Source organism: Cygnus olor, chromosome 5 (assembly GCF_009769625.2).
Source record: "Cygnus olor isolate bCygOlo1 chromosome 5, bCygOlo1.pri.v2, whole genome shotgun sequence".
Taxonomy (NCBI): Eukaryota; Metazoa; Chordata; class Aves; order Anseriformes; family Anatidae; genus Cygnus; species Cygnus olor.
The window spans coordinates 34,799,253-34,815,325 of NC_049173.1; the positions used below are offsets into that span (position 1 = coordinate 34,799,253).

The 16,073-nt window shown below is 38.2% G+C and overlaps 1 protein-coding gene across 1 annotated transcript in view; it reads right to left on the minus strand.

Annotated features, from left to right (window-relative positions):
• Positions 1-138: 138 nt before the first annotated feature.
• The window catches only part of LOC121070336 (zinc finger protein 106-like), a 19,156-nt gene continuing 3,221 nt past the window's right edge, over positions 139-16,073 (minus strand). Inside the window, exons 2-5 of the mRNA XM_040557347.1 lie at positions 10,612-10,697; positions 9,250-9,311; positions 3,344-3,538; positions 139-1,078 (exon numbers count right to left, since the gene is read on the minus strand). Coding sequence (XP_040413281.1) covers positions 190-1,078; positions 3,344-3,538; positions 9,250-9,311; positions 10,612-10,665 — 1,200 coding nt within the window. The 5' untranslated portion in view covers positions 10,666-10,697 and the 3' untranslated portion in view covers positions 139-189. The remainder of the gene's footprint in view (positions 1,079-3,343; positions 3,539-9,249; positions 9,312-10,611; positions 10,698-16,073) is intronic.

The window sequence follows — 16,073 nt, forward strand, 5'->3', positions numbered from 1 at the left end:
GGGAAGACAACTTCATGTCTGTGATATTCAGAAGAGGAGATTTCAGCAATGGCATCCTACTACTTCTGCCATCATCTTTGTCAGGTTTTTCATCACTGGCACAGTCCTTCACTACCTTGCAAGAATCAAGGCAATCTGGGGTTACATTAGAATGGGAAGATGCTTCCCATTTTTTAAGTTTTGGGAGGCTCACGCTGGCTTCACAAGTTTTTCCCTTACTTGATGTTTCAGTAAAAGGTATAAACACAGAATCCATTTTACCTGGAGTTTTAGAAACATTCTCTTCAGACCATGGTTGCTGCTCTGCAGCTTTCTGGGATGGGTAGGGGGTCCAGCGATGTATTCTATCTCTGGAAGGACTCCCACTTTTTCCATTGTTTCTTGAAATTTTGTTTTCTGGTTGCTTGGAAGTACCAAAATCCAATGCCCCCTCACTTGGAAGTTTATCACTAGTAAATCAAGTGAGTCAGTCCTATTACTTCGATCTCTGTATGGTAGAACATCGATAACGTCCTTCTCCTGCCACTGCCACGTATATCTTTCCTTATTATATTTAATTGGCTCTAATGAATATGCATCTCCAGAGCTTCCAAATTTCCAGCTATTTGCACCATGAGGATTGGACTTCCAGTTTCCTCCATAACTCTTGGAATTCCAGCTAGAAAAATTACCCGTTCCTTCTGAGTGCCAAGTAGAATTTCTCCCCCTGCCACTGTGATGCCAATTTAATGTTGCTCCTCCTCGCCCACTTGGATGCCAAACACTTCCAGAATTCCCATAGTTATGCCGATTTGAAGGGCTTCCTGAAACATTTTGGTGCCACCCAGAGCGTCCCCTTGGGCCACCTGGATGCCTGTTTATATTAAGGTTCCTCTGAGAGTGTGAAAATTTTCCTTGTCTAGGACTAATATAATCATCCTTTTCCCATTTCCAGTCTCTTTGTGATGCATTATGATGATGCCACGAAGACTGATCATAAGCTTCTCTTTCTTTGTATGCAGCTCTTTCTTCTCGCCTTCTCTGTGATCTCCTATCATCACATTCTAATTCTTGGTTTGCACAGCATGCTTCAGCTTGCCTACAAAACATTTCAGACAAAAACTGATGCTATAAGTAAATAGATAAATTCTGATGCTATCCCAACTAAAATCCAATGCTACAAAAGCCCCATCCATTTAACTTGCAGTAGGAAGAGAATGTTTTATATAAGAAGAAACGGAGACCACTTATTTAGCTGCTTTACTGTTCAGGGTTCTGTAGTGTTTTACTATCAAGACTAGTGTTGTACCTTTACTTAAACCTGATATTTCAAAATTGCTCTTACAAGAACAAGTGATTTGATGCAGGGACAGTTCAATAGACTAGTTCTTCATTATTTCTATTTAAGTCAGAAGAGAACATTCCTTTCTATTTACTAGGTATTGGACTAAGAGAACAAACAAAAAGAAAGCTTCCTTCTATTGTATAATCTTTGCAATTTGAGTAATCTTGATAGAAAGAAGAAAAAAATTAGTCAGATTTCCTTTTCTTGAAGACTACTCTGTTGGTACTAGATAGCATAACTAGTGTGAATTGATACAAAATAGGAAAGCTAGGCTGAGAAAAGCAGTTATTCTACTTATCAGAGAAAACAATTGAGATCATGTGTCAGTTTATTAAGCTTAAATAAAAACATGGATTTGGAGCATCCACAGAAGTTGCGCCTCTGATACAAAAAATATTTTGTCTTGTTTTAACTAACAGACAAACAGTCCACAGCATGCAATGACAAATCTGTAAGAGCCTCCCAGAAGCACTATCTACTGCCCTTTGGATAATACTTACACTTGGCAGTCTGTCATGAACACGTGGTAAATTATCACATGTACATTTAAAGATAAATGCTACCTTAACACTGACAGCTATTCCCAGGATCAGCAATCTAAATATTCTAAGCATTTATTCTATAAAATGAGGAATTTTTAATATAAGCGTTTCAAAAGCTGATTACAGAAACAGCGCTCTAAGTCCCTTGTTAAGCAAGTCAGAAAGCTTTCACACCACTCTGTCTGCTAATGGGAACAGATTTACCGGTATCAGTAAACTGAAAATTTACATTGTACTAACTTCTAGGATTTCGACATATTCCAGTTTTGCTAAAAGACACACAAAGAATTACTGTCTAATGAAAAATGGGCTACTGCATGAGATAAAGCGAAATTTAAGACAATAATTCAAAGAAATGATGCATCAGTGATACCTTTGGTTCTAGAAGTTGGCTCAACTAGATTATGATCTAATGGAAACAATTTTGCTGTATTAGTAAATTTAGCGATGTACTTTTTTTTTCCAAACCTGCATCCAACAGAGATTTTATAAGATTTTAGTTGCCTCAAAATACCACTGTACTGACAAGCATTACTCTTTTTACCACGGAACTAAGAAAAATGATGTTGTTACTACCTACACCAACCGATATGAAAACATGTCCACCATGCAGCAACCACGATACCCTAGTATGGCAGAATGGCTTCAAAACTAAACAATCTCCTTAGCTTTGTGCATTTTGAGACACTAATTGAAATTTCCAGCCATAAGCAAGCAAGATCTTCTTTCAAAAATCATGTGGCTCTTTAATACCTTTGTCATGCTGTAAATCTATTGAAACAATATATTCCCAGTTGGAACATATTGCTAGCAATGCACACTTGGAGAGTCACATGCAAGACAAAAAGTAGTACTTGTTACTCTCTGCAGCCTTCTGTTACACAGCCAGCTACTAGAATTATCTTTAGCTGATAGTAAGCAGGAAGGTAAAACGCGAACGAAATTTCATTCAAGGATTATGGGATTTCAATGTGACACTAACAATCCAATTCACTTAAGAAATAGACAAATTAAAGGTTTATAATGAAGCATGTTCAGCAACAGTTTTGAAAAGGCCAGGTTCCTACAGAACCATGCTCCTACCGCCCAGATGACAATACCAGCATTGTCACATTTACTGAATCCTTCAGTTAAAATGCGTATCAAATATTAAAATAACAGCATTAGACCTCTCAAAGCACAAGATTCCACATTTGGGACTTGAGCACAGCATAACTGTTTTTTTTGTTTTGTTTTTAATCTATAATGGAGAATACTTGTACTTCCTACAAACAGTGGATCAATAGAACATTTAGGAGAATCATGTTTACATACTGAAATTATAATCTCCACGCAGTTCTCCTGGACTGCTCTCATAACAAGTATACTGGCTGCATGCAGTTTACATTTCATGAGCATCTAGTCCTTAGGAGCATATCACAACTATACCAAATGCACTCCTATAATGCTACACTTAAAAGAAAAAATGAAAACTCACCGGTTCCGTTCCTTCCTTTGCTTGATTAGTTGAATGAGTTCTTTGTCAAGGTATTCTTCTTCTGCCTCCTCTTTCTCTTCTGCTTTATCATGGGCATCAACATTGTCTTTGTGCAGCTGGCTGGAGATGTGCTTGGCATATGCTGACAAGCCCACCACTGTCACCCTGCACACCTGGCACTCATGGTTGCTGTCCCTAGGAAGAGAGGCAGAGGGTGGACTTTCAATTCTGCCAACAGGCATGGTAGATTATCTCTGGTCTTACTTTGTTTCCTCTGAATGTGCCTGTCTTTAGCCAAAAGTTTGCGTTCAAGGCAACTAGGTTTTGCTCAGTATATTTAAGGTACTGGAATTCTTTGGCTTTTTCATTCAAGGTCTATTTTTTGATGGTAAGTTTTAATAGATTTTTTTCCAACAATCAAGAGGTAGAAGACTTGGTAATAAAGCTGTGTTAACTGGTAGGAGGAATTCTTCTTGAATTGTTGTACTCAAAATCTTTTCAGAGGAAACAGAGTGAGCGAGGAGGCAGAATGGAAGGCTTACAGAGCTAGCAGGAGCTGCTCTGAAGCCCATCCATGGTGCCAGCTGCACTGGGGAAGCCTGGTGACAGCTTCTACATTTAATCTTTGCCTTGAGCCTTCCCCCAGTGAAATTTAGAAAAAGGAGGAGGCAGTACGTGGATACAGCCAATCCTAATAGAGCACAACCTAAACTGGGACAGCTGAGACTGCTGCCTGGAATCCAAAGACTCCAGAGCACAGCAAGTGATGGGAGGGTGTCTTCAGTTCACTGTACTTTATTTGGTTCAAATGTGCATGAGGTCTGCTTTCCACTTTAGAGGACATATCTTAAAAATACAGTAATTATTTCAGCTGGAGGAAGTTGACAGCTGTGTCAGACAAATGGTTTCACTCATACTTCAGCGAATACTGAACTAAGGTTACAACTTTTTTTTTTTTAATAAAGAAATTCAGATTTCTAAAAATACCTTATTTGTTCTGACAAATCCAACTGATAATCCAGTTAAGGAAATAGTTTTTTAATAATACACCTAAACAAGGGAAGTATGTTCACCAGTTTAAAAAAAGTCAGAAAAAAGCATAATGCACTGCAGACAACCCAGTGAAACCAAGTCAGGACTCACTGCCTGCCTCTACAATGCTTTCTACAACTCTGTCATTTAATTCATAAAGGCAGATCTACATATCTCAATGGCACACTTGAGACTGAAGTCTTGTAGCAGTAGCTTTATAGTACCAACACAAACTTCCTGACTGGAGTCAAGAAACCAGGATCCATAAATGAAAAAGTAACTCATAAATCCATAGTTTTTAGAGAAAAAAAAATAAGACGATAAAAAGCTTCACTCAAAATATTAGGCCACTATCCTTACTGGAGTGCTTAACGGAGTATCTGCAGTTAAATACTAAAAGCAATGTTTTATTTTTGCTACAGTTGTTTTTCCTCCTATCATGGTTGAGATATTTAACCAATTAAGTCATTCACGCATAATCAGAGGGGAGGTTGTTTTTAATTTAAAAATTAATTTAAATTTAAATAAAAACTAATTCATAAAAATTATACTTTTACAATTAATTTTTTCATGTTGCTGCCTGATTCCAGATGAAACATTTGGATAAATTTCAATTACAAAGTCAGCAGCTTACAGATTTACCCTGTGTTTGGAGAGGTGTACTTCATTTTGTACACTTAACACTCACCAAGAACAGTCAAAGCCTAGATTCTGTATATCATAATTCAGGCTGTCTCATTAACCCAATGAAGATAACCATATACAATTAGTGAATTTTACTAATGCATTGGAAGAATGCTCTTTGCAATCATAAATGACCCAGCTATGCATTGCTAGTAAGTTTTGTTTTTAACTTCGGTCAGCACAGAAGACAAATTGCAGATTGTAAGCTGGTTTCTTGCTGAAAAAGGTGCTCTCTTTCCATAATGCCCCACGTAAGTCAGAAGGACACTTCAACAAGAAACATACCTCAGGGATACTAAACAGTTTTTTGAGAACACTCCAATTCCTTCTTAAGGCCCACGTATCAATTCTTTCATAAAATTTCTATCATTCTCACTTACAGACTAAATACATGCAATGTTTCCACTGTATTTGGACAAAGCCAGTGAGTTTATAACTGGCTTAAAGACAAAGAACTTGTTTCTCTCACTTCTAACTGGCGTGACTTGTTACTAAGCTGTGCTCTTGGACCACTCCATAGTCTGGAAAGAAGAGACTCAAGGGGGGTAAGTATTACAACTCTATAATCAAAACAAAAAAACACAACCCATACCCACACTTCTTTCCCTCCATGCACACCTACTTCAAGTAAAGAAGAATTGTCTGAGAGCTTGGATGGTTACACTAATGGGAAATATGATTTCTTTCACTTTTTTCCTTCCCCCATTCCCACTAATATCAGCTGTAATTGGGTGCATTCCCACCACACACACACTGATCTTGTCTACACATTTCCCAACCTTAAAGGTCAGAGCTTCATCTCCTCTGAAACACCACACAGTCATAGCTGTTCAAAAAGAAGACCAGAAGCAGATAGAAATAAACAAGAAAAAAGTATTCTCAGTATGACAACATCCCAGAGCTTTATTTTTCTGCATGCGTACTTCAGATGGCAGACTCGATGTCCTTCATACAAGAGCATTATTTCATTTTTTTTTTTTTTCCAAAGAAGCTTACTAAAGCTTTGTATTTGACATCCAGTTTCCATTACATATCATAGGGAATAAGACCTCAAGAAGAGGAAAAGTTCCAGAAAATTTATTCTAGCCCTTGAGATTACCAAGTTAACTTTAGAAGGACAAAAGCAAGAACCAATATATGCACCTCCTTTACCTCTTCCCTACAGGAAATCTAAAAAAAGTGACTTCTAGCTGGATGCTAAATTTGAAGGTAGTAAGATGCTGATATAATACACTTGGATGGTATTATCTTCTGTCACACAATGTAACCACCCTTATGAGACTGTTGCATTCCAAGTAGAAAACGTAAAACACAGGCATCTTGCTTTACAAGGCTGTAAAGCTCCTAAAAACTTCTATCAAACTGAAATGGGAAGGAGAGAGGCACAGGAGAAGAGAGCAAGGCTGTTATTGCACGGTAAAAAATCAAGTCCATAAATCCTTTTTGAGAACAAATTTCTTCTATGCATTCCTGTAAAAGAAGGGATGTAGACAGTTACCTTAACATTAAATTTCTATTATGAAAATGTAATTCTGATGAAACAAGTTTAATTTTATTTCAGTCTGAAGGAAATAGGAAGCCAAGAATCATCAATAACTTGCAAGCTACTGTGGACATACATGACTTCTAAAAATTAGTGTCACCTTCATAAATTTGTCATAAACTAGAAAAATACTGATTCAGAAAACCAGAAATAAGATACCAAGGTATGTGAAATTTTAAGCTGTAATCCCATCACTTTCTGTCCCTGTAGCTACCCTAATGTCAGGATCATTGTCTGAAAAAAGTCTAGATTAGAAATACTCTACAAGTTAGCTGACCAGAAGTCCTACTTAAGCTTTTAGTGCTGAGGATATTCTGGTTTCTGAGCAAACACTTCCCAGCTGTTCAGAAAGAGAACAAATTCTTTTCACTCTCAACAGTACAGATACTGATGAGTATGATGTGCCTGATCCCAGGCACATTTCAGAATGTTCCTAGCTCACAAGACCCTGTTGTGTGGGGCCATAGCAGAAATGAAAGCAGGATGATCTAGGTTTTCTATTTATTATTATTATTTCTTTCTAAATAAGCAGCTGAACTCTGAAGAAAAGACAAAGGGTTAAGCAATGGATGGCAACTGTAAGGAAAAAACGGCAGTGGAAAGCAAGCAAGTTGTTGTTTTTATGCCCTCCCGCTTTAATCCAAAGCAAGTTTTATTTGAAAAAATGAAATAGCTGCCAAGATGATGTTTCATACATTTCCTCAGTGTGACAAAACAACAACTTTATAAATTGGAAATCTGGGCAACTTTTCTGATTCTCACTGAAACAACTTTAAGTTCAAGAGGAAAAGATTACTTAATTTTCTTTACCATCTGTTTTAATATTTTGATAGATCATAGGCTCTGTCTAAAGACAGACTGATAGTAGAGATTCTGAAGGCAGAAGGTCTTTTCCCACTTTACTAACCTGTCATGGAACCTCAGACAAGTTAATCAAATACTAGGTGGAAGTAGAAACTGGTTAACAGTTCACTAACAGTGAATATGCAGCTTGAGGTAAACAATGTATTTTTACCTATACAGCATAAAATTTACAGAGTAGTTGAAACTGCAGAGCTCCAATCCTAGCTGCAGTCTTTGTGCATCAGAGATGACAGAAACTTGCTGCAGACTAAAAGTACGTTAGAAGTAGGATGCCTTGCAATGCCTTGACTGTCCTGCAATACAGGTTTGGTTTTTTTTTTTTCATTTCATTGCAACTATTGTAAATGCTAGCAGATTTAAGTGTGCATATTCCTATTCTACAGATTTTCTGGAGGACTTAAAGTAGAAACACAGCAGGTTGTTAATTTAGATGAACTACAGCAATAATTAGCAATTACATGGAAGAGTAGCATAAAATATTATACAGCTTGCTCAAGCACATGTATTCAGCTGCACTATGTATGTAACCCAATCCTGCACTCCAAATGTGGACTCTTTTTTTGCAGCTACACATATGCTTTGCACACAAAATATTACCGAAGACAAATAGATATCTAACTTTTGCTAGTCTTAATGCATTATAAAATAAAGCAGTTTAGGAGTTTTACTAGAATTCAAACTGACAAAGCTTAACTATGTTGACATTAGCATCTAACATAATATGAACCAGTCTTAGTTTCAGTCTGCTTTTGTTCAACAGTTAATTCTTTAAAAAAGTGGCCTGGAGCAACAGCAGCTGCTCCCATTTTGCAGGAAAAAAAAAAAAGAGAATAACAGCTAGTGAACCGAGAACTAACGTGAACAGATGCAGTCTACAATTTACCTTCCTTGGATTTAAGACAGATGTCCTAATATAATGGATTTCCAACACCTAAGAGTTGAAAGAAAATCACTTCTTGTTCCTTTAAAAGGTGTTGAAAATAGATGTGCTATTTTCATATGATATCTGTGGTGCATGATGACCATAAGTTATGACTATTGCCTATGACTATTGTCTGTAAGTCAAATATTTAAGCGCAGACCATCTGATCTCTGGCTACCTCAAAAGCTGAAAAGCAACTGAATGCACTTTCAAGTGCACTCTGATTGCACCCTGATTCCGTATTATCAGGATGATATTTTAATACTCCTGAAAGCCCTCCGCCTGCTTTCCAATGGCTATAACTAAATCCATGGAAGCCACCATCCACCCTGGCTAGCTCCATTAATTAAACAACTGGACCAGAGTGGCAGAGAAAGAGGCTTTCACACGCACAGATAAAGCCTTTACATCCAAGATGTCAGACTTCTTACAGAGGTTTAGAAGATCAACAATTATTTCTGCATCATTTTAAACTTTTAAAGATGATTTTAAAAGGAAAATACCAGTGTTCATAATTCTGCTAAAGGCAAAATTCTAGTGCTTCCAAGAAGCCAAAGATGAAACAGCCAAGAACTAAAAAACACATTTCTGTTTGGTCAGTTGGGTTTTGTTTTGTTTATTATTTCATTACAGTCCAAGAAATGCAGGAGAACATTTTTTCATATCATTTGTTTCAGTTAGCAAGCCTCCCAAGTTTTAGACATTCAGAGAGTATGGTAATTGCCAGCTTTATCATAAAGCATGCAAATGAGTGATACATAAATAAACTATGCAATTCAGCTTGTATGGGAAATTGCACGAGTTCTTCCAGAGTATAAAACAAACTGCACCACGAGGACGGATTCAAGATTGTTCTCATACCTTCCCTTCAGGTTTTCAAGTTCTCTGTGGTGAAGCATGCTTCTCATGTGTTCTTCCATTTCCTTCAACCAGGAGAAAGAAAAGTAGAAATGGTCATAGCAGAACAAAATGGTGTATTGCATTCGAAAAGCTCACTTGTGAAAACTCTCCTGCCTTGCAGGAAGGCATACCCTGCTCCTGTAGGGCTGTAGCAGTTGCTTTTCCTGTTTCTATTACCATGAAAGTGCAAGTAGTCACACTCTTAGAAGTCATATAGTGTTACCTTCTCAGCAGAAGGACACACTGGAGTCATTACAATTCAAAAAGTGTGCAAAATTCCAGGAGAAAGGAGCGTATGTAGCAAAAATTATTACACTGATTTTTGACAAAGTAACTGTCGATCATTTTTGTTAAAAGTCTCATTGATACCACCTCCCCAGCAGCACAGCAATTAAAATACTGTTTTCCTGTGCAATCTCAGTAGTCTCTCTGTATTTGTATTGACACAGATGCAATTTCATCATCAAATACTATTTTACTCTGCTAGCTGCACTTCAGAAAGTGAAATGAACCTAAGTCAGTTTGTTGTTTACAGGAACCTTGATCCACAAACTACAGTGGTAGTGTAATTAATTGGGAATGAAGGACAGCTGCTGGAGGAGAAAGTTCATAATTCAGGGAAATAAAACAGTTTGGAAGACTTCACTTTCTCTTGGTGCTTGAGCCAAAACGTTTAGAAATCTTCAAAGAACAGGTACTAATCATTATCCTCCTCAGTCCTTAAATTCCCATCTGCAAAGGGAAAGCAACATCTTCAGCCCTCAAGAGTTGTGTGAATTAATACATTGGCATTTGCAAAATATTCATGTGCCAGGTGGCTAAGTAATATATGAAAATCAAAAAAAAAACAACACTGAGCTTTAGTGCAGGCTTTGCATGATATCCAGTAAACAGAAGACATATACTAAATGGCAACATTAATGAAAACGTTATGCTGTATAATTCCACATTCGCATCCATATGGAACCAAGATAAAAGTCCAAAAGGAAAAAAGTGTATTAGATGGTATTCTTAACACACCACAGCTTATAGCTGAATAGGTTTTTGAGTGATTCACTTTATTAACTTGATACAACAATAGTAAAAAAAACTCAAAGCCCTCAATGTTTTTTGCATTCAAAATCAAGGATCCTGCACAGCTCATTTCAAAAAGATGCTCTAAAGCACATATAAATGTACTACTTGATTTGTGATAGATCTAGATCAATACATTCCTGATACAGGAAAAAAACCTTAAGAGTTCCCACAATTTTAAAATGGAAGTACTACTTACACACATTTAGTAATAGTATCTACTGATGTTAGATGTAAATTATTATTTACCTTTTTTGAGCTGTACACAATGTGACATAATATGCATTTTCGTTCTCGAACCATGCTTATTATTCTGGAAAGGTCTTATCCTATACCTGCAAATAATTTAAGAAGAACCAACATTCAGACTTTGATTTTTCTTTAATTGGTTTCAGTAAGCGCTACTATTCATGAAAACATCTGTGCAGAGATCTTTTAAGAGAATACACACCTCTCACACATACTCAACATTCTTCAGGAAAGATGAGACAGTTTTGAGTATTCCTCTAAATTGCTCTTAAAAAAAAAAAGGTAGATTTCCCTTGCTTTCACTTTTTTTCCCATTGTCCTCCAACACATGACACTCATACTACAAGCAAGCAAAAACCTGTAGGATTGCTCACAGATACTCAAATCAGATTAACAAAAAACTTTCCAGCTAGCATGATGAGAGGGAGGTAAGGAATTGAAGAAACCAAGCAGGATGAACGCACGTTTTTATTACACTACACACGACAACTCAAGTAAGAAAATCCATGAAGATCTATAAGGACCTAAGAAAATGAAATGAAGGCTATTCATGACAACCAAGACTGCCAGTCTTCATGTTTTATCAGTCAATTTATTCACTGTAAAATAAAACCTTAAGTGATTTAAATTCAGTATTTTTCTTCTTGATCTCCGTAAGAATTACACGTGTGTATATTGAAATACCCAAAAGTGTTTTAAATATATTCTCTAGCTTTATCACATGGACACATCATTTATTTGAAACATTAGTAAAGGCTATATATTTTCATTATTTGTTCCCAAAGGTACAAAACTACTATATTCTGGTGCAAAGTTTTTAATAAACATTTTAACACTGATCCACAGAAAACGTGCATATATGCAAGTGAAGTATCAGCAGGTTAAACTATTATTTTTAATAATTTTGTTTAGTTCATAAGGAGAGCAATTAAATTAGAGGTACCCATATGTCTAGGTTAAAATAGGAAGGTGGCTGCATCTGCATAAGTAACAGGACATAGTCATTGCCCTTTTCTTTCTCTCAAGAGACATTAAAATGGGGAATGATCAAGTCCTACAGTCACTTTTGATTGACTTGTCTGAGGCACTTCCTCACCTTGTAGCAGAAAGAAATGTATCTTTCTACTGCCAATACTATTATTCATTTTTGTATCTCCACTCAAAAAGGCAATTCATCCCAAGCTTTGCTATTTTACATTAGTCAACTTCAGAGCTAATTTGGCAAATAGCACCAAACTTAACCTGCAAAAGCCTTCAGAAGCCTTCACCTGCACAGCTTATGCAGCCTACAAAACGAATCCCAATTATTCATCAACCTTTTGTTTCTGAGACACTGAACCCTCAGAAGCTGGCACTGACCAGAAGCTGTGAGCAGGAACTGTATTTACACCAAATCCAGAGCGCACAGAATTAAAGCAGCTCTGACCTTCAGTGCTGCTGCCCAACTGTAAGCAACAGAATAAGCAAAACCACACCCACTCTAATTCAAAATGTGGTTCTTGGACAAATAACTCCTTTCCTCTGGATTTGCATGTCCACTTACAACTCCTGTATGCACCAGCAGATGTCCAGCATAAAGGGACCTCAACTGAGAGCTGCAAGAGTCCTTTAATTTTCAGTGATAAGAAAGCAGTTTCCTCCCTAAAAAAATCCAATTACCATACCAAAACAAACATGTTTAAAACAAAATAACAGATTCAATCATCTTGTGTTACCTATCCAGCATTCTTGGGGTGCCATTCTTGAAATACTTGATGGTGTTTAAATACGCATTCTCCAGCTTTATCGCATGGGTGCCTGATATACTTGAATCATTAGTAACAGCTATGTATTTTGACAAAGCATCCACAAAGGCACAAGATCACTCAGAACTCTGCACCGCTCCAGGTCACATAGGGCATACATATAAACTCACAGAACACCAGAAAGTGCATGCAAAAGCACCTGGCTTCAGAGAAGGTCAGAGCACAGAAATACAAAATTTCAGGACAAAATCTTTTGCATTTATCCACATCCTATTTCCAGACCATAGAAAATATGACTTGTTTGTAAACATACTCATATAGCTTTGAAGCTAACTTCTTTAGCTGCTGTCTCAGTTCGAGTGGAGATTAGAAAGCGAGATATCAGCCTCAGAGATAATAACCTCCTGGAAAACCTATGCAAATATAAGAGCACATCATTGATGTACTGTTTACATATAGATCCGTGCAGCTGCAACAGATCTAAGAGAATTATTTATTACTGTACACACAACAGGTTTGGATACATACTCAATCCAGGAGAGCTGTTTGAACATGATTAACTTGAAGCCACTCCTGAAAAGCAAAGAATGCAAATGCTTGCACCAATTTTGCATGAAAACACGCTCTACTTCCCCAATACTCTTCACTTGCACTACTTTGTCATTTAGTGGAATAATACCCTATACGTGTTTAGGATCTTGCTCAAGACTACTTCAAGTACCTACAGAATTTATTCTGCACAAGGGTAAGACAGCAGCATGGGACTCAAACCAGGCTAAACAGGCCAGTAGAGCATGGCGACCTGCAGACACCAGTTAGCACATCACATTGAAATGCTTTCACAAGCAGAACTAACATTACACCTGTTTTGGCTAATTAAAACATATAGTAACTATACACGATTACAGGAAGAGTTTTAGGCTAACTGCCCAATCAACTGAGCATTAGTTATGACAGAGTACTAAAAATACTAATGGAATTCAAATGCTATTGGATGTCACTATGAAAAGCAAAGCTTTCACCTCCACAGAGAGAGGCCCTTAGAAGCAAGGGCTCAGTAGCAAAGAGATTTTGTAGATACTATAAAATGCATATACGATGACTGGGAGAGGACAAATCCACGTTCTATTTCCAGATCACCTCTTGACTTAGTGCCTACACAGAGATAAACCACTTCCCTTCATGCTTCGCTTTCTCACCAATCCTGCTATAAAAGCCAAGGCTGACTTCAGTGAAGTACTTTAATTTCACTGTAAACATTTTCACAAAATACTCCAAAAAAGCAGCATAAACTCAAGGTATTCCCTCATTCACTACGTAACAGTAACAAGAACCAGACATTTTCTGAGCCATGTACTCAGTAATGGCATTTCCCTCATCGTACGCTGGCCTGGTCCATCATACAACTTTTCAAGCTGAGAAATTTCAGAAACAGAGCTTTCCCTGCACAAATGTATGTCTAATTAAATCCCTTTTAAAGAAAATAAAAATCCTATACTTAAATACTGAACACCTTCAGGCCTTTATCAAGTTTTCCAGTTTGTGCTTTTCAAGTCACCAATTTACCACACAGCACAGAGAACTACTTCTTAAGGGGGCATTAAGTGGAAAAGGAGCCAATGCAAAACCAAGCACAGTCCAAGCGTAAGCAAAGATAAGATTTTGCCAACAAGAACCACCACCACCATGGAGAAGCAGCAAACCTCAACAGCAGAACGTCAAGCCTTCAAAACAAATGAGATGTCACGACAACTTCCTATTTTGAAGGAACGTTACCAATCAGTAGGGGATTTTTGCTTGTTTTAAAGCAAAGGGATGGATGTATTTTACAACTCTGTGATGTAAATGCAATTTGCCCACACCCTACACCTGCCCAGAGCCTGGAAACAGCACACACGTTAATTAACTTAAGCAAGTCTGTTAGAGCTTTTGGAGAATGCTTCTCACAAGTAAAAATAACCTACAAAGAAAATAAGGAATTAGACTACTTCCTGCTACAACATCCATTTGCCTCCAGTTATTCAACCTCACCGGATAGCATACATTAAAAATGCATGTCAAGGCTAAATCCGCTGCAGATCAGTGGCTGAACACCGACTATATAAAGCCACAAGCGCCCCAGAGCGGGGCGGGCAGCCCGGCATTCCGGCTGCCTAGGAATCCTCAGCAGGCCTCAGAGATGGGCAGTGCTGGGCCGACAAAGAGCCAGCCTACACGCTGCGTTTCCCTACAGGCAGCAGCGGTGACTTACACCTGACAAAAACGGGAGCTTGGAAGTTCATCATGGCATGATGCCCTTCAGCAGCACATTCCTCAGCCCCTCACGGGGATGTCATCGTCCTTTTGCATCAGGGAGCTCTCTCCTGAGGCAACCGGTTGCACAAATGGCTGGGCTGAGCTGCACGAGAGTACCACAGCTGCCACAGGCCAGGCAGGAGAGGTGTGAAGAGAATAAAGAAGCAACTCACTGCAAAGCGCATTCAGAAAACCTTTTGTTGGTTGATGGGAGGAAGAGGTGGACACCAGGTCCACCTGGAAGGAAGCCTCCGGTCTAGAACAATGAGGAACAGATAGGGCCTTTAGGCCCTAGAAAGCACTGAAGTAACCGCTGCTAGGCTAGAGCATGGGTAGTTTGGTTAGCAGCAAAACTTCTTTTGCCCATCTGCTGAGAAGCCTGGTCTTCTCAAGAAAACCTGGAGAACACCACAGACATCTGAAAGTGGTATGCAACCACCTATTGCAACCAACTAACGCTACATAGCGAATCAAAAACATAACCAAATAATGATTTATTAAAGCCTAGCAAAAGAGAGGTTTTCCTAAGGAAAAATTTTTGTGACTATCAAATAATTTCCCTGTCCTACATGCTGCTGCAAAAGCCCTTGTACAGACTGCTGTACAAAACCAAGTAAATCACCATAATGAAGAGGGCCTATAGTCAAATTTCATCCCCTCAAGCAGAAGTTATATGGAATAAAGCACCAACATTCATAAACTACCTTTCCTTCCCAGAATCACTGCCCTTGAGGCACCTGAATTCACTATGCATCTGCTTGCTAGACTCTTTCCCCAGTTACTTGAATGTTACTTCAGGTAACTGGGGAAATTGCCCAGTTACTTCTGGGCATACGTGGGAGGTATTTTAGCATTCCTGCAGAGATGCTGATCTCTGCAACCCGGCCTGATCAACAGCCAAAAACTTACAGACTTACTATAGTTAACCCATGACTAACAGCATTATTTTCCCCTAGCACATGAACAGAGTCATGCGTTACACAAACTAGTTTGTGGTCATATTTTTTTTGAACACGGCAAAGGAAATAACTGCATTGCAGCACAGTAGTTACAATGCTTGTACAAGATGCAAAACTTTAATTCCTCTCTGCTTCACTGTGATTTAACTTCATCCTCACGACTGAGGGTCCCTGAGGGCAGCCGGAGGGCATGGGAGACCCCTCAGCACCGAAGCAGCACTGCTGAACAGCAAAGGCTGTAACTGAGTTGCCAAGCGATCAACTATTTTGACACTGAGCCAGGAGATAAGAGTTGTTCCATGGATCAAAGTTCTCCAAGTTCCTGTTAAAAGCAATGAAGTTAACTACACTACCCTCAAAGACATCTGCAGGAAGTGCTCGTATGTGATCTCATGAATACTGCTGGTTTTTTTTACAATATACAGGGAAGGTATACTGGAGATAAGGAGACTATAGAGAAGTA